Genomic DNA, 24,971 nt, shown 5'->3' with positions numbered 1-24,971 from the left:
GGCTGTTTCCAGTATTTCCTGTGTGAGGTGTCTCCAATATTGCCGGTCCTCTGCTAGGGTTCTCAGATTTTCAAGGTCCCCTGCCGTTATGAGACTAATGCTTTGTCCAAGTGTTGTGAGGTTTTTGTTTAGAATCACAGGGAGTGTTGTGATCGGTCTTCCTCTGAAAAGGTTCCCGTGTTTTTGGAAGTATCCCGACATGGCTTGGTTTGCTGGTATGTTTTTGTCCCTGCGTAGTATGTGACCGAAAAGTTGCCATCGTTGTTGTAAAATGTCAAGGGAGATTGGTCTTTCTTTTGTGATCTTATAGAGTGATTCATTTGAGATCTTTTTTGGGTATTTGATGTCCAGTACCCTTCTTAGCTGTGTGCGATGGAAGGCATCCAGATGTTCTTCTTCGGATTTTGTCAACGCCCAAGTGCCGCAGTTATACAGAAGTACCGGTTTTACAAGAGCATGGTACAGTTTCAGTTTGGTTTTTCTCTTTATTTTGTCACCTCTAATCCATACATTGGTGAGTTTACTGAGTGCGGCGTTTGATAGCTGTTTTCTTCTTTGTACATCCTCGGTGTCTCCAATTAGTGAGCTGACTTTCTTTGTTCTTTTCCATTCCTCTTTGTTCCTCGATATTGTTGTAAATTCGGTTTTATTGGCATTGACTTGGAGGTTATATATATATATATATATATATATATATATATATATAATATATATATATATATATATATATATATATATATATATATATATATATATATATATATATATATATATAAAGTTTGTGTTGTAATTTTGATCTGTACAAGTGTAGAAAAGCGAAATATATTTAAATGGCGAAATGACAAACAACAAAATGAGCGTGATTAGACGAGACTCGCGTTACCCGAACAACAACATAGGCATCAAAATGGCGCCTGTGTCTACTGCTGTCGGCCCAGTGAGTTCTTCAAATCTTAATTATTAGTGACAGTAATCGAATGGTACCTTCAAAAATAATTGTACCATGAATTCTTAAATTTAGTTCAAATCATATTTCGAATCATATTTTTTCAAACTCACTCATTGATATCCTTTTGAGTGATTAGATGTAGTCAAAACTTTATAATGACAGTAACAGTCATCTGAATCGGAATGTTACTCGAAGTCGACTCAATTCTGATTATTTGTATTCGAGAGCGGAGAGAGTTGTTGATTGTGACAGCCACTGTTGGTGTTTAGGCTGAAGAATTTTGATAATATTCGCTTGAATTGTTGTGTTCACACATGATTCGGGAAGAGCGTTCCAGTCTTTGATAGCGTGGGGTGCAAATGAATATTTGAAGATGTTTGAGTTTGTGGATTGGAGTTTTTGAGTGGGTTTTCTTAGAATGCGTGAATGCCGTTGTATGTCTAGTTGTTCTGGTGAGATGGCCGTCAATTTGTTTGTAATTTTGAACATGAGAGTTAGTCGCTCTTTCCGTCAGAGTTGTAAGGGAGTCAATCCAAGCTGTGTGAGTATGATCATGTCTGTTACTGTTACGCTGCTATGGGGGCTGTAGTCATTGAAGACAAATCTTGCAGCACGATGCTGGACAGTTTCAATTGCTTTTATATCCGATTGTAGGTTTGGCTCCCAAACTGTACAGGAGTAGGCTAAGATTACTCTTACAAGTGTTAGTAGTTGGTTTCTTTTAGGTTTGCATGGCAATGTTTGTTGTTCCATTTGATGAAACCTAGCGCTGATATTTCCATTTTATAAAAAAAATTTTCATTGAAACACATGCCCCAGTTGTTCGTCCATTGTTTGAGATTTTGTAAGTCTGCTTGCAGTTGTATTTGGTCTGATGGTGATTTGATGTCTCTGTAGAGAAGACAGTCATAATTGATTTAGCGTCCTTCAGCTTTAACTGTCAGCCTCTTGCTTTTTTGTGTAGATTCTCAGACGTGCCAAACAAACATAAGAATCATTATGTTGAGCTTTTTTTATATAGCACAAAATCCACTAAACGTGCTCAAAGCGCTTTACAAGGGGTCCTTGGCCAACAGCAACACTTAACATGTAGGAAGAGGCACGACACCTGTTAGGCAATATTACAATTTTTTTCAGACAGAAACAACGCTGTTAATGGTCAGGTACTCATTTTACATATGAGTACGGTGAGAGAATGTGAGTAAAGAGCCTTTTACAAGGGCTCAACTATACGCCGACCGAGGCTTGAACCCAGTACCTTCCGATCCAAAAGCAAGTGTCATCATACTACAAGACCACATAGACACACAATAGCACAATTATTGACAATATCATCATCACTCCATTGCTACCTTCCTGGCTCTATTGATTATCACTACATTTAAATCTCCATCTTTGAAAAAGGTGTTGTAGTAATAACCAACGTTCAAATTTCACACAACTAATCAAACATGAAATTTATACTAAGAATCCAAATTGGCGAGATTTATAAGTGTATTGAAAATGATGGTATTGTCACTTCTTTTACTACTGAACAGCTGGTCACACTTCTTATTTATGTATTCATTCATTCATTCATTTATTTATTTATTTATTTATTTATTTATTTATTTATTTATTTATTTATTTATTTATTTATTTATTTAATTATTTATATATTTATATTTTCGTTCCGTTTCAAATCTTTTACTTGCTACAGCCAAATGGTGATGCAAATTTATAAGTAGATAGCTTATTTTGAAGATGATGTAATCTTTTCTAGATTATGATGATGACATGGTGAAGATAATAATCATGATGGTAATTGGGTTGATAATGATTTTCATTCTGAGATTTCCTTCTGTTCAGGTGGTCGTCATACCAGGATTGTCATCAAAGAAAAAGTCAAGCCCCAGCAAGCACAAACTTTTAAGGCGTCCAAGAGCTCCAGTTGTGCTTCCTCCATTGCACTCAAAACATCTTGATGATGAAGAGGATGAGGATGAATCAAGCAAACAACATAGCGGATATGGATCTGCTATCAAAATGTTCCAGGACACCTTTGAACTGGATGCACTTCAAGGCATTGTTCCAGAATCTGAGATTCCTACAGAAAGAGGCAGTTTTGCAGGTAGCATGGCATCCCCTCCACCACCATCAGAATCTGACCCTACCAATCCCGAATTTCCAAAGACTGTGTCCCAACAAAGCAAACATCCAGTCCATGTCAATGTTTTACACACTTTCACCTCACCTATGAGTGGTGCTAGTTTTGTCAGTCGAGATGATTTGAAGTATGTCTTGGATCCGTTATTTAGAGACAGAACAAGCTTGGGTACCTATGTGGATGGAAAAAGTCTGGTGAAACCGTTTAAACCACGGGGTCCAGATCCACTTCCTACAAGAGGGCCGAAAAGAATTCCAGAAATAATGTTAACTTACGATGCAGATGATCAGCGATTTTACGAACCTCCAGCCTTTACTTTGGAACATTTTGTATATAAAATAGCAGAAAAAGCAAATTTATCCGTCCCTAGAGTGAGAAAACAAGTTTATTCAAAACATAACGTTAAGAAGTTGACAGACATTTTGGCCAATGAGATGACTTTGAGTGATCAGGAAAATATTCATCTGATTAATATGGATTGTAAGTACCATGAATTTTATCTCATTTGGAATTGTAACCTTAACTTTTTTCTGGCATTTTCTTGTGTGAAATTTGACTTTAATAATTAGGATTTAGAATTGATAGAGATTTTTGTTGTTTTTTTGTTGTTTTTTTTTTCATTTGCAGATAAAGAAAAAGAATTCACTTCTCCTCTATGAAATGTTTTTATGTTAACCTAGAATTCATAGTTTAGACTTTATCTTATATTTTCAGCAGAGGAACATCTAGACATAATTCAGGATATTGGTGATGGTAAAATAATTGACCTCCTTCACCTCCTCCTTTTCTTCTTCTTCTTCTTCTTCTTCTTCTTCTTCTTCTTCTTCTTCTTCTTCTTCTTCTTCTTCTTCTTCTTCTTCTTCTTCTTCTTCTTCTTCTTCCTCTTCTTCTTCTTCTTCTTCTTCTTCTTCTTCTTCTTCTTCTTCTTCTTCTTCTTCTTCTTCTTCTTCTTCTTCTTCTACTTCTACTTCCTCTCCTCTTCCTCCTCCTCCTCCTCTTTCTCTCCTTTCTTCACCAATTTCTACCTTCTATACTCTTTCCACATCATCATCAAGGCAAAGCGTGTTGTCCTATGTAAGCACACATCACTTCCTTTATTGAAGATTTTCTCATCGCACCAAAAAGACCCAATTTTAACTACATTCATCTGGAGATATGAATTTACATTCTGCTTCCACAAGCATTTTTGAAATTTCACCTTTTTTCCAGCCTCTGGCATCCCCATCAAAGAAAACCGTATTCCTCAACGGCAACTCCTGTACGAAATGGCAGCCATGATAAAGCAGCACGTCCGTGAAGTCATGAACACAGACGTCAAGTCGGTGATCAAACCAATGCCAAAATACAGCCCTGCTTACACGGCAGGATCTCAACCACACACTGAGATTATTCTTTATGAAGACGACACGCTGGAAAGGACTAGAGGCTCCACAAGACATCGGCAGTAAGATTCAATTTAAAAAATTACTCTCTGGGTGGGGTTCCTTACCTCCCATAGTGGGCATGGAGGTGGCTGTGTTGTTTATCCCCCCTATATCTGTTTTCCAATTGCTTTCTGTCTTTGACTTGAAATGAGATTACCTAGTTTTGTTCTGACCCTGGCCGGAGTCCTTGGCTGGGAGGGTAACAGTCGAATGTATAGTTATAGTTTTGGGAGATGATATTTTTTTCCTTGTAAATCATCTCTCTGTTATGTACTGTTATTTTTAACATATGATTTGTAAACATTTAAGTTTAAGTGTTTTCCTTTTAGTGGAATGAGATATCTCATTCGTCTGTAGTGTTTCATTCATCCTGTTTTGTTGATAAAGGGGAAACCTGAAACATCATTTTATCTGTTTTCGTATATTAAATTGAAGCTTACATTCAATTTCACATTCTTATTTATTGGTTCCTATTGGGACGTAGAGCTGTAACGGGTCTATTCCACTACACCTGATTCTGGGCCATCTTCCTCAATTGCTTTTTGATCTTGTGATATGACATTTTTGACTGGTATAGCCTGGCTTCGAGTCAAAGTTGAGTTCTGTGAAAGGCTTTTTGGTCTGTGTTAAATAAGAGCATGGCCGTTTACAGCGTTGTCTCTGTTGAAAAAAATTGTGATATCGACTTTCAGATGTCATGTCTCATCCTGCATGTTAATTGTTCCTGTTGACTGTGGGATCAAAAACTAAATTTGGTGATAGAATGTTTGCTTATTTCGGCCTGTTAGGCGATTTTACAATTGTTCTGACAGAGACAACACTGTTGACGGCCAGGTACTCATTTTACACCTGAGTATGATGAGAGAATGTGAGTAAAGAGTCTTTTCCAAGGACTCAACTATGTGCTGAGCAAGGCTCAAACCCAGGACCTTGCGATCCGAAAGCGAGTGTCGTACCACAAGACCACATAGCTGCACAATAGCTCACTGTTACTGTTAGGAAGTTTATCAGTCCATTTGATCTTCAAGATAGAATGTTGATATTTTCCATTCAAGTCCAATGAACACCCGATATTTCATCCTTACACGAATCGTTTTCGTCTCCAGAGAATCAGAAGCTCCAGGCACCGATGCAGTTCTTCACTCTGCCCGGTCCAGGTATTTCCAGGGTTCTGGAAGGAGTCGTTCACCTTTTGGTAAGTTTGATTATCCAGCCGTTCTTATTTTTCCAACAAAATAAGAAACTAAAGTTACATTTTATAGAATAATTTAGAAAGTTTGAAGACGTGGCTGACTGTTGGTGCTTTTTCTTACTTTTGTTTTGCCAACCAATCACATTGCAGTAAATTGAACAAGAATTAAAATTCAGCCTTCTGTTCAGCTGGGCAAAAAGCAAAGCAGAATCAAGAGCTCAAGATTGATTGGCTCACAGAATGTCTGTATCGTATAAGAATCACCAGCTATATCAATTACTTATTTCTTAACACAGCTGTACCTGAAGATGGGGCCATCTCTCCTTCAGAGCTCGCCATCTTGGATTCTTTGATAAATGGAGGAACAGCTCTGAGTTTGAAGGTATGAATAAAACTTGGCTTTTACCATTTCCTGGATGATTTTCTCTTATTTATTTTTTGTTGTTGTTATTTTGATATCACCATGGCAACCATCCCCCCATCCCTCAACCAACCTTTTCCTCACATAAAATGTGTACGGGGCAAGATATAACTAATTGGTGATCGCATGATCAGTTACACATTTATTTCTCGGATCATCTGGTGTTTTAAATTTTGTTTTAGTTTTGTTTTTTTTTCAATTTTATCATTAAAGACAGCAGGCCAGATGAAGAGGAGGAAAGATTTATTGATTGGGCATTTCAGTGGACAAGTTTTCATAATGTCATTCAAAGGCAATTAGAAAAGAAAAATTAGATTAATGATAACGATGAACATAAATTTTTATACAATATGAAATAATACATCCTATTAATGTTCAAGTGACAACAGTCTAACAATAATTAACAAAGATTCATCATCATCATCATCATCATCATCATCATCATCATCATCATCATCATCATCATCATCATCATCATCATCATCATCATTGTCATCATCATGATCGTCATCATCATCATCATCATCGTCATCATCATCATCACTATTATTATTATTATTATTATTATTATTATTATTATTATTATTATTATTATTATTATTATTATTATTAATGTTATTATTATTGTTATTATTTTAATCATTTTTATAATTATTGATGTTATTAAATTAATTTTTTAAAACACTGTCTGACTTTGTGTAATTCAAGATTTAAGCATTTTTCTATGTATTATGAAACTATTCATGTGATTTCGAATCCCTACAGTCATTGCCTTATCATTTTTCCAGGCCCATTTTATTGAGGAACTTCCCGACATCACGCCCTTGACAAAGACCTTGACCTACTTAAATCTCTGTTTTAACTGTTTCAAGGTTAGTAAATAAGAAATTAAATATAACAGGGGGCAACGTGACTTAGTGGTACCCGAAATGTACTGAGTTTCGATAACCCACCACTGCGCTGTGTGGCCTGAGCAAGTCACCTCGCCCTAGCTCACTTAGCGGCACTGCACTGCGGCTGATGCCTGGGTTATTCCAGTCTTCCTTTGGAATAGACATTAAAGACAAATTTCCCCTTTGGGATGAATAAAAGGGATTTTTATTTTTAATTTTTTTCCAAAAATACCAAAAATGTAGCGTTTTGGAAATACTTCTTTGCCGACTCCTGGATTTTACATGATTTTAAGTTATTTTTTTATGTTTTTGATTTTATTGTTTTTGTTGTTGGCTGAAGAAGGGTTTTGAACCTGAAACATTCTGTGTTTGGTATTTTGTTCTTTATTGAAGTTTTTATATTAATTGTTTTCATTACTTTTGTGTTGTTGGCTGAAGGAGGGTTTTGAGTCCGAAACGTTTCGTCTTTGGTATTTTGTTCTTTTTTTAACCTGTTATATTCATTTTTGTTTATTACTCTTTACAGTCTACAGCCTCGTATCACTTTCACTACCTTTTACCGTTTACAGCTTCTAGCAGCTTAGTATCACTATACAAGAATAGAACAGAACATTTCTTTGTTTTTGCCATGCTCAATGGCTTTTAACGTTCTTAATTCATTCTTTTGGCAGGCCAAAAGTAACTAAAAGTTTATTTTATACAGTTCAACTCCCCTGTTAAGCATTCTATTTGTACGAAATCTCTTACAATATTTCATTTGCTCAATCTAGCTGCAAATCTGAGTATGATAATATTACAATTAGATGTAAAATGTCTTACCCAAGGATATAGTGCCAGGGCCAGAGGTTTGTAATCATTGTCACCCTTCCAAACATTGACGATGTTCAACATTGCATGACTTTGTGACAAAAGAGTCATACTGATTGCTCAGTTAGCAGAGTACTCACTTCACACGTAAAGGGAATGAGTTTGATCCCAGGTGAAGTATATTTTCTTATGACTCCCCCCTCCCCTGTTCACCAAGCAATAATTGGATAGCTGGGTCTGTTAGATCTAGTGGAAAGTACTCTGCAATAGATTAGCATCCTATCCAAAGGGTAGCAAGCAATTGTTTCTGTCCATCTCATGCTATTGAATCCGGAATAAATTCCAAGTCCATGGGCATGGCCCTGGGGGTATAGGTACAGTCCTGAACTCACGACATTAGAATTGAAGGTTAGAGCTGGTGGTTAGGCACCTTCATTGTATGCCCTTAGAAAAATAATTTTGCACGTGTTTTTCTTGTCCCATTGGAGATGTTTTCCTTTTTTTTTTTTTGGTTCCATTTAGTCTGTTGTGTATCTGTAAATATTTTATTGACATCATTCATTCCAGAATTTTCCATTGGAAGTATTGTACCTTTCCAACCTGGAAGTTCTCAAACTGAGGAATAACCCGATGGTGGAGCTGCCAGTGGACATCACACGACTACAGAAACTGAGAGTGTTAATCGTCTCCTTCTGCCTGCTTACAGCTCTTCCTGTGTCGTGAGTGTTTGTGAAGCATCGCTTCTAAACAGTATTATTTGTTGGAATGAACATTCTGCTGGAATATTGAATTTTTGAGCTAAACGAATCAAAATTCCAACATATTTTGATTTTTGTTTGGACAGTAAAACAAACTTCAATCATTTTTCATGATCCTTAAGAATTCTATAGTTTCATTAATTTTTTAAAAAGTAGTTTTTCAGAGCTAGAAGGCATATGGAGCTGGAGTTTATTGGATTTTCTATAAAAACAAAAACAACAAAAAAAACAAACAAAAAAAAACAACAAAAACTTGATTTTTATATGGTGCAGCATCCACTAAACGTGCTCAAAGTGCCCAAACCACCAGACCAGACACAGATTGGTTGACTTTATCCATTGTCAATGGACACACTTGGATAAAGAACAGAAAAGTTGGGACCAACAAGAGGTGGTGTTGACTTTAAGAGCTTTGACTTAATGTGGATTCCAGTGTATTTTAAATTTAATATTAGTTTTTAAATATACACACACAAGTTCGGACTGAAGGCCAGAGGCATGGTCTATCTCAATTTGTCAAATTAATATATAAAGTGTCGCTATTGGTTCTTGGTTGTATTATTTTTTACATTTTTGTGCATTTGCATATATATAGATATATACATTATCGCCATAGATTCTCAACTTTGTGTTTATACATTTTTATGCATGCCACGTCTGTAAACGAATTTCCATTTTTTTGGATGGATAAAGTATATTATTATTATTATTTTCCCCCCCGAGTCTCTCACACTCACTCACTCACACGGTTTTCTTCAGATCAAGTATAAAACCTGTCTTTATTGAGTATTCCAAATTTAGGGTGTGAAATTTGCGTAAAGGAATTACACATGCTATGCAGTGCAGAATGGATAAAACAAAGTCAATGAGGCCAACTTTTATTGACTGCTGTGTGCTATTTTATTATCAATCAATTTTTAAAATAAGAGACAAAACATTTTTTTAAAAATTAAAAAAGCAACAACAAAAAAACCCCCAAAAAACAACTGATTTTTTATGTCCTTGTTGACACCAAGTGTTCATGAAATTCAAGTTCATTTTATTAAAATTTGCTGCATTCCTTTTTCGGAATGTCTCAATTACAACTTTTAAAAGAAGTTTTGGGAAGTAAAAAAGTCTAAAATTTGTCAAGATTTAAAGTGCTGATGATATAAAAATATAAATTTTGTCTATTATTATTAAAGGTTGTTTGATCTTCCTGGCTTAGAAGACTTGAGTGTTGGCTACAACAGACTGACTTTTATTCCTTCAGAAATCGCCAATTGCAAGTAAGTCCAAGGCTAGTGGAATTCTTGTAGGCTCCACAAAGCCTCATTGGTGTCCACCGATCAAACATCTTTTCATTTTAGCCAGAAATATTTTGACTTTAGATATGGATCGATGTGTACATATATGCAGGTCTGACATCCGAACTCACTTATGGGCCTAGTTTAACATTGTTGTAATGGACAATATTTTGCATCATTTTTTGAGTTTTCCATTACAACAATGAGCCCATAAGGAATTGGGTTATCAGACCTGCAAATACGTGCACGTCGATAGGGACGAATTATGATGACCTTCGACTTGTGAAAAATTATTAACCTGAGTTTTGTTTGAAGTATTTAAAGTTTCTACAGAGCTGAGTAACAAAAAAAACAAACAAACAAATAAAATAATTGAGCTTTTATATAACGTAATATCCACTAAAGTGCTTTACAAAAGGTCCCAACCCAACAGCAACACTTAGCATGTAAGATGAGGCATTAAGCCTGTGAGACGCCATTACATTTTTTCCTGACAGTTCTGGACAGGTATCCTTTTTACATCTGAGTCCAATGAGAAAATATGACTAAGGAGTAGGAGCCTTTTGCAAGGACTCAACTTTGTGCTGCCCAGATCAAGACTCGAACCAGGGACCTATCAGTCTGTCATACCACAAGAGTATAAAACCACACTACAGTATTAACTGTACTAGTGGAGAATCCGCAGTTTTTGAGGAGAAATAAAGGCTGTAAGGAATAGGCAGTCATCATCTATTAGTCTATAATTATTATACAACTGTATTGTATTTTTTGATTGGCTGGTAATTCTGTGCTCGATGATAAAAATTTAACATTGGCTTTACGGAACATTGTTGATCCCCAACCCTATTTTTTAAAAGAATTTATTTGAGAGATTATTGTTACTTAGTAGTATCAAGAGAGATTTGAAATTACGTCATCAATTTTTGTTGTGGATATGCTAGAATTGCGTAGAATAAATTATATTTGCAATGAGAGTCAAATGTCAAAAAAGACTGAGTATTACGACCTAGTAGATTTTCTTCATATTAATTTGAGTCAAGGGGATGATAGAATTAGCCTGAAATAAAAAAATAAGGTTTGCAAGTTGCTCGTATATCAGTCTGTAAAAAATAGATTAATAATTTTTAGATTTGCCATTGATTCTGTGCACTATATTTAACATGGCTTTACGAAACAGTGTGAATCCTCAACCATATTAAAAAAAATTTTTTTATAATAGATACATGGAAGAAGAATAAAAACTGTCTGAAAGTTAAAACAAGTTCTTTTCTTCCTTTTTTTTTTTTTCAGAACTCTCCAGGTGTTGGACATAGAGGGTAACCAGATTGGAGCATTGCCCTGTAGTGTGGTGTCCATGGAACAGCTGCAGCACGTCAACCTGAGGAACAACTTGTTACATCCCTTGTTTTGGAAGGAACACAGTCGGAACAAACCACAGGTCGGTTGATGACATTCTGATGAACGCTGCCACAATTAGTAGTCCTTCAAAGCCAATAGGCCCATGGAGCTGGAGTTTATCCCGGTTTCTATAGCGTGAAACAGACAATAGCAGTTGCCTGCGATCCTTTGGATAAGACACTAGTCTATTGCAAAGTACTTTCTGTCAGATCTAACAGACCCAGCTACCCAATCACCGCTGGGTGGACAGGGGGGTCAGAAAAATTTTTGATTGCTATTGGGATTGATCTCGGTCCCTTTGCATGTGAAGCGAATGCTCTACGAATTGAGCTATCAGGACCCTCACTGTACAATGGTGTGTAACAGATTTTTAGAAAAGTAAACGAAACATGACATGTGTAGCTTTGATATTATTTGTATTTGTTCTTTTGAATCCTTTCTTTAAAAAATATAGCCTTCTGGAGAACATGGTGCTTATATGAGTCAATAAAAAAAATTATACGGCGCACAACTCTACTGAAAGTTTTGAAAATTAGAAATGTATTTTTTACAGATAGATAAACAGATAACTTGATTTCCTTTTATAATTTAAAGTCAGTTTGAAAGTTCGTTAAGTCAAACAGATATCATAAAATACGTACCGACGACACAAACTCTCTAAAAAACAACCAATTTCGTCACTGTCAAAAGTTGTCAGTTTGGCGTTTTACACAATCGTTGCATTCGAAATAATGTATTCACTTAATTACTTTTAGGATTTCAGATCTACACTAAGTTTTCAACAGTTTTCATTTATTATGACGTCAAGTATTATTATTGCCCCTATGATGCTTTCAATGTGATGGTTTCGGGTGATAAAAATAATCTAAAAAATCGAAATTTAAAACCAGAAAATAGAAGTTGTATTGAAGGTAAAATAAAATTTTAGAAAGACCTTATTAAATGTTATGAACAGTCAGGTGGCTCCGTAGCGCAGTGGATAAACTGTCAGACTCTAACCTTGAAAGTACTGGGTTCAATCCCATTGTGGACATTTTTCTTTTTTAAAGTTTACTTTTATTGAGAAAGACATCATTTTTGTTGTTATAGTTACTGGACATATATTTAAAACCTTTAATTAATCTATTCTTCTTCTTCTTCTATTCTTCTTTTTCTTCTTCTTCTTCTTATTTATTATATTAAAAAAACAAACAACATCGGTACCATTCAATGTGTTATTGACGTGCATTTATATGTACACGTCGATTTTTATTATTTTATATTTTATCATTATCATCAGTGTATTCGTTTACCGCATCTTTATAATTTTATTGGGGTTTTTTTCTTCTTTTTTTTGTTGTTGTTGTTGTTTTGCAAAAACTACTGTCCCATCATTGTTTATGTCTATTTACCTTATCTACTCCATTCACACTACACATCTCTCATTCGTCCTTAGTGTCTTATTCGTCGTGTTTTGTTGATAAAGGGGAAATCAGAAACGTCCACAGTATGTCTTCGTCTATTAAAATTAGGCTTACAATTCAACACTTATCGTTATTTTTTCCTTCGAGCTTCAAGCAGCAAAATTTTCATTAATCAACCAGCACCGCCAATGGAGGTGCATAAACACTGTGCGTTTTTGTACACCTCCAGTGGAGGTGCATAAAAACGGTGCGTTTTTGTACCCCTCCAACGGAGGTGCATAAAAACGCAACCAAACATGATCACCAGAGTACTGTACTGTAAGGTTAGTTCTCGATCCCAGGATCATCTTTCAAGTCTGCTCACGTCTGCTACTTCAGGTTTATTTTCGCAGTTGATTTTCTTACCACAACCTGTTTTCACACACGGACAACTGTATGTTGCTGTGTCACGGGTCAGAGGCTATAGCGGCTTACACTTCATGTTGGGCCATACAGAAAAATCAACAGAGGATGTAACCTTTTGGCTCAAAACCCTTCTTCAGCCAACAACAAAAAACCAATAAAGACATAAATACTTTACTAAAGTCCAGATCGATGACAGATATTTGACATATAAACTTTACTAAAGTCCAGATCGATGACAGATATTTGACATAAATACTTTACTAAAGTCCAGATCGATGACAGATATTTGACATAAATACTTTACTAAAGTCCAGATCGATGACAGATATTTGACATAAATACTTTACTAGAGTCCAGATCGATGACAGATATTTGACATAAATACTTTACTAAGTCCAGATCGATGACAGATATTTGACATAAATACTTTACTAAAGTCCAGATCGATGACAGATATTTGACATAAATACTTTACTAAAGTCCAGATCGATGACAGATATTTGACATAAATACTTTACTAAAGTCCAGATCGATGACAGATATTTGACATAAATACTTTACTAAAGTCCAGATCGATGACAGATATTTGACATAAATACTTTACTAAAGTCCAGATCGATGACAGATATTTGACATAAATACTTTACTAAAGTCCAGATCGATGACAGATATTTGACATAAATACTTTACTAAAGTCCAGATCGATGACAGATATTTGACATAAATACTTTACTAAAGTCCAGATCGATGACAGATATTTGACATAAATACTTTACTAAAGTCCAGATCGATGACAGATATTTGACATAAATACTTTACTAAAGTCCAGATCGATGACAGATATTTGACATAAATACTTTACTAAAGTCCAGATCGATGACAGATATTTGACATAAATACTTTACTAAAGTCCAGATCGATGACAGATATTTGACATAAATACTTTACTAAAGTCCAGATCGATGACAGATATTTGACATAAATACTTTACTAAAGTCCAGATCGATGACAGATATTTGACATAAATACTTTACTAAAGTCCAGATCGATGACAGATATTTGACATAAATACTTTACTAAAGTCCAGATCGATGACAGATATTTGACATAAATACTTTACTAAAGTCCAGATCGATGACAGATATTTGACATAAATACTTTACTAAAGTCCAGATCGATGACAGATATTTGACATAAATACTTTACTAAAGTCCAGATCGATGACAGATATTTGACATAAATACTTTACTAAAGTCCAGATCGATGACAGATATTTGACATAAATACTTTACTAAAGTCCAGATCGATGACAGATATTTTGACATAAAATACTTTACTAAAGTCCAGATCGATGACAGATATTTGACATAAATACTTTACTAAAGTCCAGATCGATGACAGATATTTGACATAAATACTTTACTAAAGTCCAGATCGATGACAGATATTTGACATAAATACTTTACTAAAGTCCAGATCGATGACAGATATTTGACATAAATACTTTACTAAAGTCCAGATCGATGACAGATATTTGACATAAATCTTTACTAAAGTCCAGATCGATGACAGATATTTGACATAAATACTTTACTAAAGTCCAGATCGATGACAGATATTTGACATAAATACTTTACTAAAGTCCAGATCGATGACAGATATTTGACATAAATACTTTACTAAAGTCCAGATCGATGACAGATATTTGACATAAATACTTTACTAAAGTCCAGATCGATGACAGATATTTGACATAAATACTTTACTAAAGTCCAGATCGATGACAGATATTTGACATAAATACTTTACTAAAGTCCAGATCGATGACAGATATTTGACATAAATACTTTACTAAAGTCCAGATCGATGACAGATATTTGACATAAATACTTTACTAAAGTCCAGATCGATGACAGATATTTGACATAAATACTTTACTAAAGTCCAGATCGATGACAGATATTTGACATAAATACTTTACTAAAGTCCAGATCGATGACAGATATTTGACATAAATACTTTACTAAAGTCCAGATCGATGACAGATATTTGACATAAATACTTTACTAAAGTCCAGATCGATGACAGATATTTGACATAAATACTTTACTAAAGTCCAGATCGATGACAGATATTTGACATAAATACTTTACTAAAGTCCAGATCGATGACAGATATTTGACATAAATACTTTACTAAAGTCCAGATCGATGACAGATATTTGACATAAATACTTTACTAAAGTCCAGATCGATGACAGATATTTGACATAAATACTTTACTAAAGTCCAGATCGATGACAGATATTTGACATAAATACTTTACTAAAGTCCAGATCGATGACAGATATTTGACATAAATACTTTACTAAAGTCCAGGGTCGATGACAGATATTTGACATAAATACTTTACTAAAGTCCAGATCGATGACAGATATTTGACATAAATACTTTACTAAAGTCCAGATCGATGACAGATATTTGACATAAATACTTTACTAAAGTCCAGATCGATGACAGATATTTGACATAAATACTTTACTAAAGTCCAGATCGATGACAGATATTTGACATAAATACTTTACTAAAGTCCAGATCGATGACAGATATTTGACATAAATACTTTACTAAAGTCCAGATCGATGACAGATATTTGACATAAATACTTTACTAAAGTCCAGATCGATGACAGATATTTGACATAAATACTTTACTAAAGTCCAGATCGATGACAGATATTTGACATAAATACTTTACTAAAGTCCAGATCGATGACAGATATTTGACATAAATACTTTACTAAAGTCCAGATCGATGACAGATATTTGACATAAATACTACTAATCAGTCAGAGAATTTGACAAATATTTACAATAATCTACAGTTGACATAAAATTAAAGTAATATTACAATATAATATACTTTACAAATCCACATACAGATATTTGACAATATTTACTAATAACTTACAATATTTCAAATCTTTACTAAGTCATTGACAATATTAATAAATCACAAGTCGATGATCAGATATTTGACATAATACTTTACTAAAGTCCAGATCGATGACAGATATTTGACATAAATACTTTACTAAGTCCAGATCGATGACAGATATTTGAAATAATCTTACAAATCGATGACAATATTTGACATAAATACTTTACTAAAGTCCAGACGATGACAATATTTACTAAATATTATAAGAATGTGACAAAATTTTACATAAATTCAAAGTCAGATAAAATATTTACTAAATCTACAGCAGATGTGACAAATATTATAAATATTTCAGTCGACATGAAATATCATAAATACTTTACTAAAGTCCAGATCGATGACAGATATTTGACATAATACTTTACTAAAGTCCAGATCGATGACAGATATTTGACATAATACTTTACTAAAGTCCAGATCGATTGACAAATATTTATAAACATCGTACAATATTGACAAATCTTTACTAAATCCAACATAAATAAGTGACATAAACTATAATCGACATAAATATTTACTAAATCTTCAAGTCAGATCATGAAAATTTGACAAAATACTTTACTAAAGTCCAGATCGATGACAGATATTTGACATAATACTTTACTAAAGTCCAGATCGAGACAGAATTTGACATAAATACTTTACTAAAGTCCAGATCGATGACAGATATTTGACATAAATACTTTACTAAAGTCCAGATCGATGACAGATATTTGACATAAATACTTTACTAAAGTCCAGATCGATGACAGATATTTGACATAATACTTTACTAAAGTCAGATCGGGTTGACAAAATATTTACTAAATAATATAAGTATGACAATATTTTAATAAATACATTTTAATAAAATTCATAAGAATGATAAATATTTACAAAATCCAATCGATCGACAGATATTGACATAAATACTTTATAAAGTCCAGATCGATGACAGATATTTGACATAAATACTTTACTAAAGTCCAGATCGATGACAGATATTGACATAAATACTTTACTAAAGTCCGATCGATGACAATATTTGACATAAATACTTTACTAAAGTCCAGATCGATGACAATATTTGACATAAATATTTACTAAAGTCCAGATCGTAGAGACAAAAATTTACTAAAGTAATCATGACAGTAGACATAAATATTTACTAATCAATCAGCAGATATTGACAAATATTTACTAAATCAATCGATGAAGATTGAATAATATTTACTAAATTTCAGATCGATGACAGATATTTGACATAAATTTTAATAATCGATGAAGATATTTGACATAATACTTTACTAAGTCAGATCGATGACAGATATTTAAATACTTTACTAAGTCCAGATCGATGACAAATTTACTAATAATCGATACGATTTGACAAAAATTTACTAAATAGTATACAGAATTGAATAAATACTTTATAAATCCTAGTACAGATATTTACAATATTTACTAAATAACATACAAATTACTAATCTTACAAATCCAGATGATGACAATATTTACATAAATCTACTAAGTCCAGATCTGACAGATATTACTAAAACTTTATAAAGTCGATCATGACAATATTTGACATAAATACTTAAAGCATCGATGACAGTATTTGACATAAATACTTTACTAAAGTCAGATCGATGACAGATATTTGACAAAAACTTTACTAAAGTCCAGATCGATGACAGATATTTGACATAATCTTTACTAAAGTCCAGATCGATGACAGATATTTGACATAAATACTTTACTAAAGTCCAGATCGATGACAGATATTGAATAAATACTTTACTAAAGTCAGATCGATGACAGATATTTGACAAAATACTTTACTAATCAGATCGATGACAGATATTGACAAAATACTTTACTAAAGTCCAGATCGTGACAGATATTTGACATAAATACTTTACTAAAGTCCAGATCGATGACAGATATTGACATAATACTTTACAAAGTCCAGATCGATGACAGATATTTGACATAAATACTTACTAAAGTCAGATCGATGACAGATTTACAAAATACTTTCAATCGACAAATTGACATAAATTTACTAAATATCAGCAGATATGACAATATTGCCATAAATATTACTAAATCTTTACACTAAAGTCCATCGATGACAGATATTTGACATAAATACTTTACTAAAGTCCAGATCGATGACAGATATTTGACATAAATACTTTACTAAAGTAACGATACATATAATTAAAAATACTTTACTAAATCCAATCGATACAGATATTTGACTAAATACTTTACTAAAGTCCAGATCGATACAGATATTTGACATAAATACTTTACTAAAGTCCAGATCGATGACAGATATTTGAAAATACTTTACTAAAGTCCGATCGATGACAGATATTGACATAATACTTTACTAAAGTAGATCGATGACAGATATTTGACAAAATATTTACTAAAGTCCAATCATGACAGATATTTGACATAAATACTTACTAAAGTCCAGATCGATGACAGATATTTGAATAAATACTTTACTAAAGTCCAGATCGAACAGATATTTGACATAAAACTTTACTAAATCCAGACATGACAGATATTTGACATAAATACTTTACTAAAGTCCAGATCGATGACAGAATTTGTAAATACTTTACTAAAGTCCAGTCGATGACAGATATTTGACATAAAACTTACTAAAGTCCAATCATGACAAATTTGACAAAATACTTTACTAAAGTCCAGATCGATGACAGAATTTGACATAAATACTTACTAAAGTCCAGATCGATCAGATATTTGACATAAATACTTTACTAAATCCAGATCGATCGAAAATTTGACATAAATATTTACTAAAGTCCCAGATCGATGAGAATGAAATACTTTACTAAAGTCCAGATGATGAAATATTTGACATAAATACTTTACTAAAGTCCAGATCGATGACAGATTTGACATAATACTTTATACCAATCGATGACAGATTTGACATAAAATTTACTAAAGTCCAACGATGACAATTTTGACTAAATACTTTATAAAGTCCAGATCGATGACAGATATTGACATAAATACTTTACTAAAGTCCAGATCGATGACAGATATTTCAAAATACTTAAAAGTCCAGATCGATACAGATATTTGACATAAATACTTTACTAAGTCCAGATCGATGACAGATATTTACATAAATACTTTACAAAGTCCAGATCGATGACATATTTACATAAATATTACAAAGTCCAGATCGATGAAGATATTTGAATAATTTACTAAAGTCCAACGATAAAGTATTTGACATAAATACTAAAGTCCATCGTACAATATTTGACATAAATACTACTAAAGTCATCGATGACAGAATTTGACATAATACTTTACTAAAGTCCAATCGAGCAGATATTACAAATACTTTACTAAGTCGATCGATGACAGAATTTGACATAATACTTATAAGTCAATCGATGACAATATTGACATAAACTTACTAAGTCCAGATCGATGAATTACATAAATTACTAATAATAAATTCTATACTTAGAATATAAATATGATAATATTTATAATACAATAATTGACAAAACTTATAAATCAGATCGATGACAATTACATAAATCTTTCTAAATCAACTGCAGTATAATAAATATTTAAAGTCATCATCATTTAATAACTTTTAAAGTCAGATCGTGACAATATTTAAAAATACTTTCTAGTCGATCACAGATTTTAAATACTTAAAGTCAATATAGAATTGAATAATTTTATGTCCAATCGATGAATTTTTAAATATCCAGTTTATTATTTCACAATTGCATAATTTACTAATCACTGACATATTTAATTTACTAAATCTCAATCTACTAACCTCATACATATGACAAACTTCATCAACATGCAGATATTGACAATACTTTAAAAGATCATCAATTTAATCATTAATTAAAAATAAATCGTCTACATATGAATAAACTATAAAGTCAATCGATGACATATCTAAAATCAAAGATAAAATAATATAAGTCGATAATAAAATATTAATAATACTTTAACATAAAATAATATACAAATACAAAAAAACCAACAATATAAATTCTAAATCCAATTAATTACAGATTTGAAAATACTTAAAGTCAGAGATGACAATGACATAATATTATAATCAGATATGAAAATATTCTATAAATTGATGACAATATTGATAAAACTTTAATCCATCATACGTTTTACATTAATCTAACAATCATAAAAACTGATAATAATTTATAAGTCTGCGAATTGAATAAACTTTCTAGCAGGACAGAATACAATACTACTAAGTCACGAATTTGAAATTAAATCAATCGATGAGTTTTTAACTTTCCAATGAATATACAAATATAACAACATTGACAATATAAAAATTACATTAAGCGATGAATTAAATACACATAACTACATATAATATTTAACCATTATTTAAAAAAACTTAGTCCAATGACGATTCTAAAATTATAGACAATCAAATATCAATAATACTAATTTATAAGTCATCGTGAATTTAAAATCAAAAGATAAATTACAAACGAACATAATCTAGCATCGATAATTTTAATAATAACATCAATTCAACACTACTTGAATTTAACCAATGCTATACATATTTACACATCAGCAAGAATAAATTTGTATACTAAAAATTTACATAATATAACCTCGAGCAAATACATAATCAAGAATAGAATACAAATTCAATAATAATGTTTTACTAAAGTCCAGATCGATGACAGATATTTGACATAAATACTTACTAAAGTCCAGATCGATGACAGATATTTGACATAAATACTTTACTAAAGTCCAGATCGATGACAGATATTTGACATAAATACTTTACTAAAGTCCAGATCGATGACAATATTTGACATAATACTTTACTAAAGTCAGATCGATGACAGATATTGACATAAATACTTTACTAAGTCAGATCGATGACAGAATTTGACATAAATACTTTACTAAAGTCCAGATCGATGACAGATATTTGACATAAATACTTTACTAAAGTCCAGATCGATGACAGATATTTGACATAAATACTTTACTAAAGTCCAGATCGATGACAGATATTTGACATAAATACTTTACTAAAGTCCAGATCGATGACAGATATTTGACATAAATACTTTACTAAAGTCCAGATCGATGACGTATTTGACATAAATACTTTACTAAAGTCCAGATCGATGACAGATATTGACATAAATACTTACTAAAGTCCAGATCGATGACAATATTTGACATAAATACTTTACTAAAGTCCAGATCGATGACAGATATTTGACATAAATACTTACTAAAGTCCAGATCGATGACAGATATTTGACATAAATACTTTACTAAAGTCCAGATCGATGACAGATATTTGACATAAATACTTTACTAAAGTCCAGACGATGACAGATATTTGACATAAATACTTTACTAAAGTCCAATCGATGACAGATATTTGACATAAATACTTTACTAAAGTCCAATCGATGACAGATATTTGACATAAATACTTTACTAAAGTCCAGATCGATGACAGATATTTGACATAATATTTACTAAAGTCCAATCGATGACAGTATTGACATAAATACTTTATAAAGTCCAGATCGATACAGATATTTGACATAAATACTTTACTAAAGTCCAGATCGATGACAGATATTTGACATAAATACTTTACTAAAGTCCAATCGATGACAGTTTTGACATAAATACTTTACTAAAGTCCAGATCGATGACAGATATTTGACATAAATACTTTACTAAAGTCCAGATCGATGAAGATATTTGACATAAACTTTACTAAGTCCAGATCGATGACAGTATTTGACAACCAAATCACAGACTTTCATAAACTCAAGTCCAGATCGATGACGATATTTGACATAAATACTTTACTAAGTCCAGATCGATGACAGATATTTGACATAAATACTTACTAAGTCCAATCGATGACAGATATTTGACATAAATACTTTACTAAAGTCCAGATCGATGACAGATATTTGACAAAATACTTACTAAAGTCCAGATCGATGAAGATATTTGACATAAATACTTTACTAAAGTCAGATCGATGACAGATATTGACATAATATTTACTAAAGTCCAATCGAGACAGATATTTGACATAAATACTTTACTAAAGTCAGACGATGAAGATATTGCATAAATACTTTATAAAGTCCAGATCGATGACAGAATTTGACTAAATATTTATAAGTCCGATCGATGACAGATATTTGACAAAATACTTTACTAAAGTCCAACGATACAGATTCACTAAAACCATGATACATTTGACTAAATACTTTACTAAAGTCCAGATCGATGACAGTATTTGACATAAATACTTTACTAAAGTCCAGATCGATGCAGATATTTGACATAAATCTTTACTAAAGTCCAGATCGATGACAGATATTGACATAAATACTTTACTAAAGTCCAGATCGATGAATTTGACAAATTACAAAGTCCAGACGTGAAGACAAAACTAGGGTGACGATGACATTTACTAAAGTCAGATCGATACAAATTTGACATAAAACTTTACTAGTCCAATCGATGACGAATTGACAAATACTTCAAAGTCCAGATCGATGACAGATATTTGACTAATACTTTACTGTCCAGATCGATGACAGATATTGCTAATACTTATAAAGTCAGTATGACATATTTGATATTTACTAAATCAATATGACAATATTTACATAAATCTTACTAAAGTCCAGATCGATGACAGTATTTGACATAAATACTTTACTAAAGCCAGATCGATGACAGATTTGACATAAATACTTACAAAATCCAATCGAGACAATATTTGACATAAATACTATACTAAAGTCATCGAGACAGATATTTACAAAATACTTACTAAGTCAGATCGATGCAATATTTGACATAATACTTACTAAAGTCCAGATTCGATGCAATATTTGACATAAATACTTTATAAAGTCCAGACGATGACAGTATTTGACATAAAACTTACTAAGTCCAGATCGATGACAGTATTTGACATAAATACTTTACTAAAGTCCAGATCGATGACAGATAATGAACTACAACTTTAATGTGCCTCATGATCATGATTTGACTTTTAACTCAAAGCCGATGATGCAGTACTATTACCTAATAATTATACTAAATGTCCATATCGACACAGATATGACATCCTTCTGTCAAACAATACAGAATTTGAAAAACTATAAAGTTCAGATTGATAGTTGATTGCTCAAATACTTTACTAAAATCACTGTTTGACGTTAGTTGTAGATAATTTTAAATCCAACATACACGATTTGATTGTCTTTATAAATCACTGCATTTCAAATTACTTGTACAAGTGCAATCAAGAATGAATATGCATAATTTTCTAAAGCAGGATGGACATGTTGATATTGATAAACTACTTTTATGTATATCGTGCAGAATTGCATAATCTTTGGTGTGATGACAGAATTTGACATAACTTACTAAGTTCAGCATACAGGTCTCTACATTAATTTATTGAAACATTGAAAACTTTTACTGTTATTGGCTATGGTTTACTGTAGATCAGTTTTGAAAAAAAATATGATCGTTAAATTAACAAGTTTATGATTCAAATCTTTTTTCTTTTTCACTACTTCTTCTTCTTCCCCCTCCCCGACTTCCATTCCACTCTCATCATCCAGAATGGAGAAGTGTGACTGTTGTCAAGGTCCCATGTTCGGTCCCGGCTTGCGTGTGATACGACCAATGCCCACACTGTTCAAGGTGAAGCAAGTCCCTCTCATGTTTCGAGTGTGCACGCCAGACTGTCTGAAATCCTTCAAGGAGATGAGTGCGGAAAATCTACGTATTATTTTGTATGGAGAATAAAATAGAATATGAGGTGGGTTGAGGTGGACTGAGATGATACAGCCATTGTAATGCAACCTTTTTGGGATTCAGGCTCCAAGGACAAATGTAACCCACATCGTAATCTAATGTTATGTCAGAATTAATTCAGTGAAGAAAACGATACAAAACGAAAACAAAACAGAACAAAAAGAATCAACCAAAAAAAAAAAAAAACGAAAACAAAAAATCCAACAAAACCCCAAAAACTTAATTTTCTTAATTCTATTCATTTTCGCTTTAAAGTTCTCTTCACTTTTTTTCATTCATACATAATACCAGATTAGTACGATTCGCCACATATGATGACACGGGTGCTGAGGTGATGATAACTTACAATGCTGTAAGAAATGGATGATTTAAAAAAAAAAGAAGAAGAAAGATTTAATAGTTGAATAAATCCCATCACAAAACGATTTATGTAGCAACAATCATGATTCTATTTTTCAAATTGGATGATCAAGCAATTGGAATTTTACCAATATTGACCTCCTATTGGAATCGCCTCATAACGGGTTGTTTCTATTGTTTATATCTTTTCCTCATTTTATCCACTGATTCCAAACTAAAAAGAAAGAAACCTGTTTATGTATAGGAATTGATAGCAATTTTATTGTTACTGCTGTTATTTGAAATGTTTAAAAATCTGCTGCTGATTCTGGTTTGCCACGGTTATATAAAACAATCCTTTAAAATCCGATGAAAATTTATTTTCATATTTTTAATTCAGATATTTTTTGTCTGAAAAAAGACAATCTTCCATTGCAATTGTGATGTTTTAAAGTGACTGTGGATTTTATTTTTATACTCAACTTTATATTACCTCTTCTTTGCTAATTTAAAATAGGCTATTTTTCCAAAGTTATCCAAAAGCCAAAATTTTATTGTCATTTTATTACCGTACTCGCTGGATTCTAGCAAGCTCTGCAAAACGACACACTGGATCTGGGTGACTGAATTTTATCTCTATAATAATATGTCATCCCTTGAGCATCAGATTTCGGCA

General features: G+C 32.4%; 1 protein-coding gene across 1 annotated transcript; it reads left to right on the top strand.

Annotated features, from left to right (window-relative positions):
• The first annotated feature begins 887 nt into the window (after window positions 1-887).
• LOC144956032 (uncharacterized) lies at window positions 888-24,155 on the top strand. The gene is made up of 10 exons (XM_078886322.1): window positions 888-937; window positions 2,798-3,575; window positions 4,305-4,539; window positions 5,626-5,714; window positions 6,008-6,093; window positions 6,921-7,004; window positions 8,400-8,551; window positions 9,775-9,858; window positions 11,167-11,373; window positions 23,761-24,155. Exons 1-9 carry the CDS (start codon window positions 908-910, stop codon window positions 11,321-11,323), a joined length of 1,695 nt encoding a protein of 564 aa, XP_078742448.1. The 5' UTR covers window positions 888-907; the 3' UTR covers window positions 11,324-11,373; window positions 23,761-24,155.
• Window positions 24,156-24,971: the final 816 nt, after the last annotated feature.

This window comes from Berghia stephanieae, chromosome 10 (assembly GCF_034508935.2).
Source record: "Berghia stephanieae isolate SIO BIC M18660-M18661 chromosome 10, UCSD_Bste_1.3, whole genome shotgun sequence".
NCBI lineage: Eukaryota > Metazoa > Mollusca > Gastropoda > Nudibranchia > Aeolidiidae > Berghia > Berghia stephanieae.
This window is presented reverse-complemented; position numbering and strand designations above follow the sequence as displayed.

Bases quoted from the DNA above. Each gene is read 5' to 3' on its own strand.
- LOC144956032 (XM_078886322.1), top strand. From the start codon at position 908: ATGGCGCCTGTGTCTACTGCTGTCGGCCCA. The intron at 938-2,797 runs GTGAGTTCTTCA...CCTTCTGTTCAG, and splicing joins TGTCTACTGCTGTCGGCCCA to GTGGTCGTCATACCAGGATT. The intron at 8,552-9,774 runs GTGAGTGTTTGT...TTATTATTAAAG, and splicing joins CTTACAGCTCTTCCTGTGTC to GTTGTTTGATCTTCCTGGCT.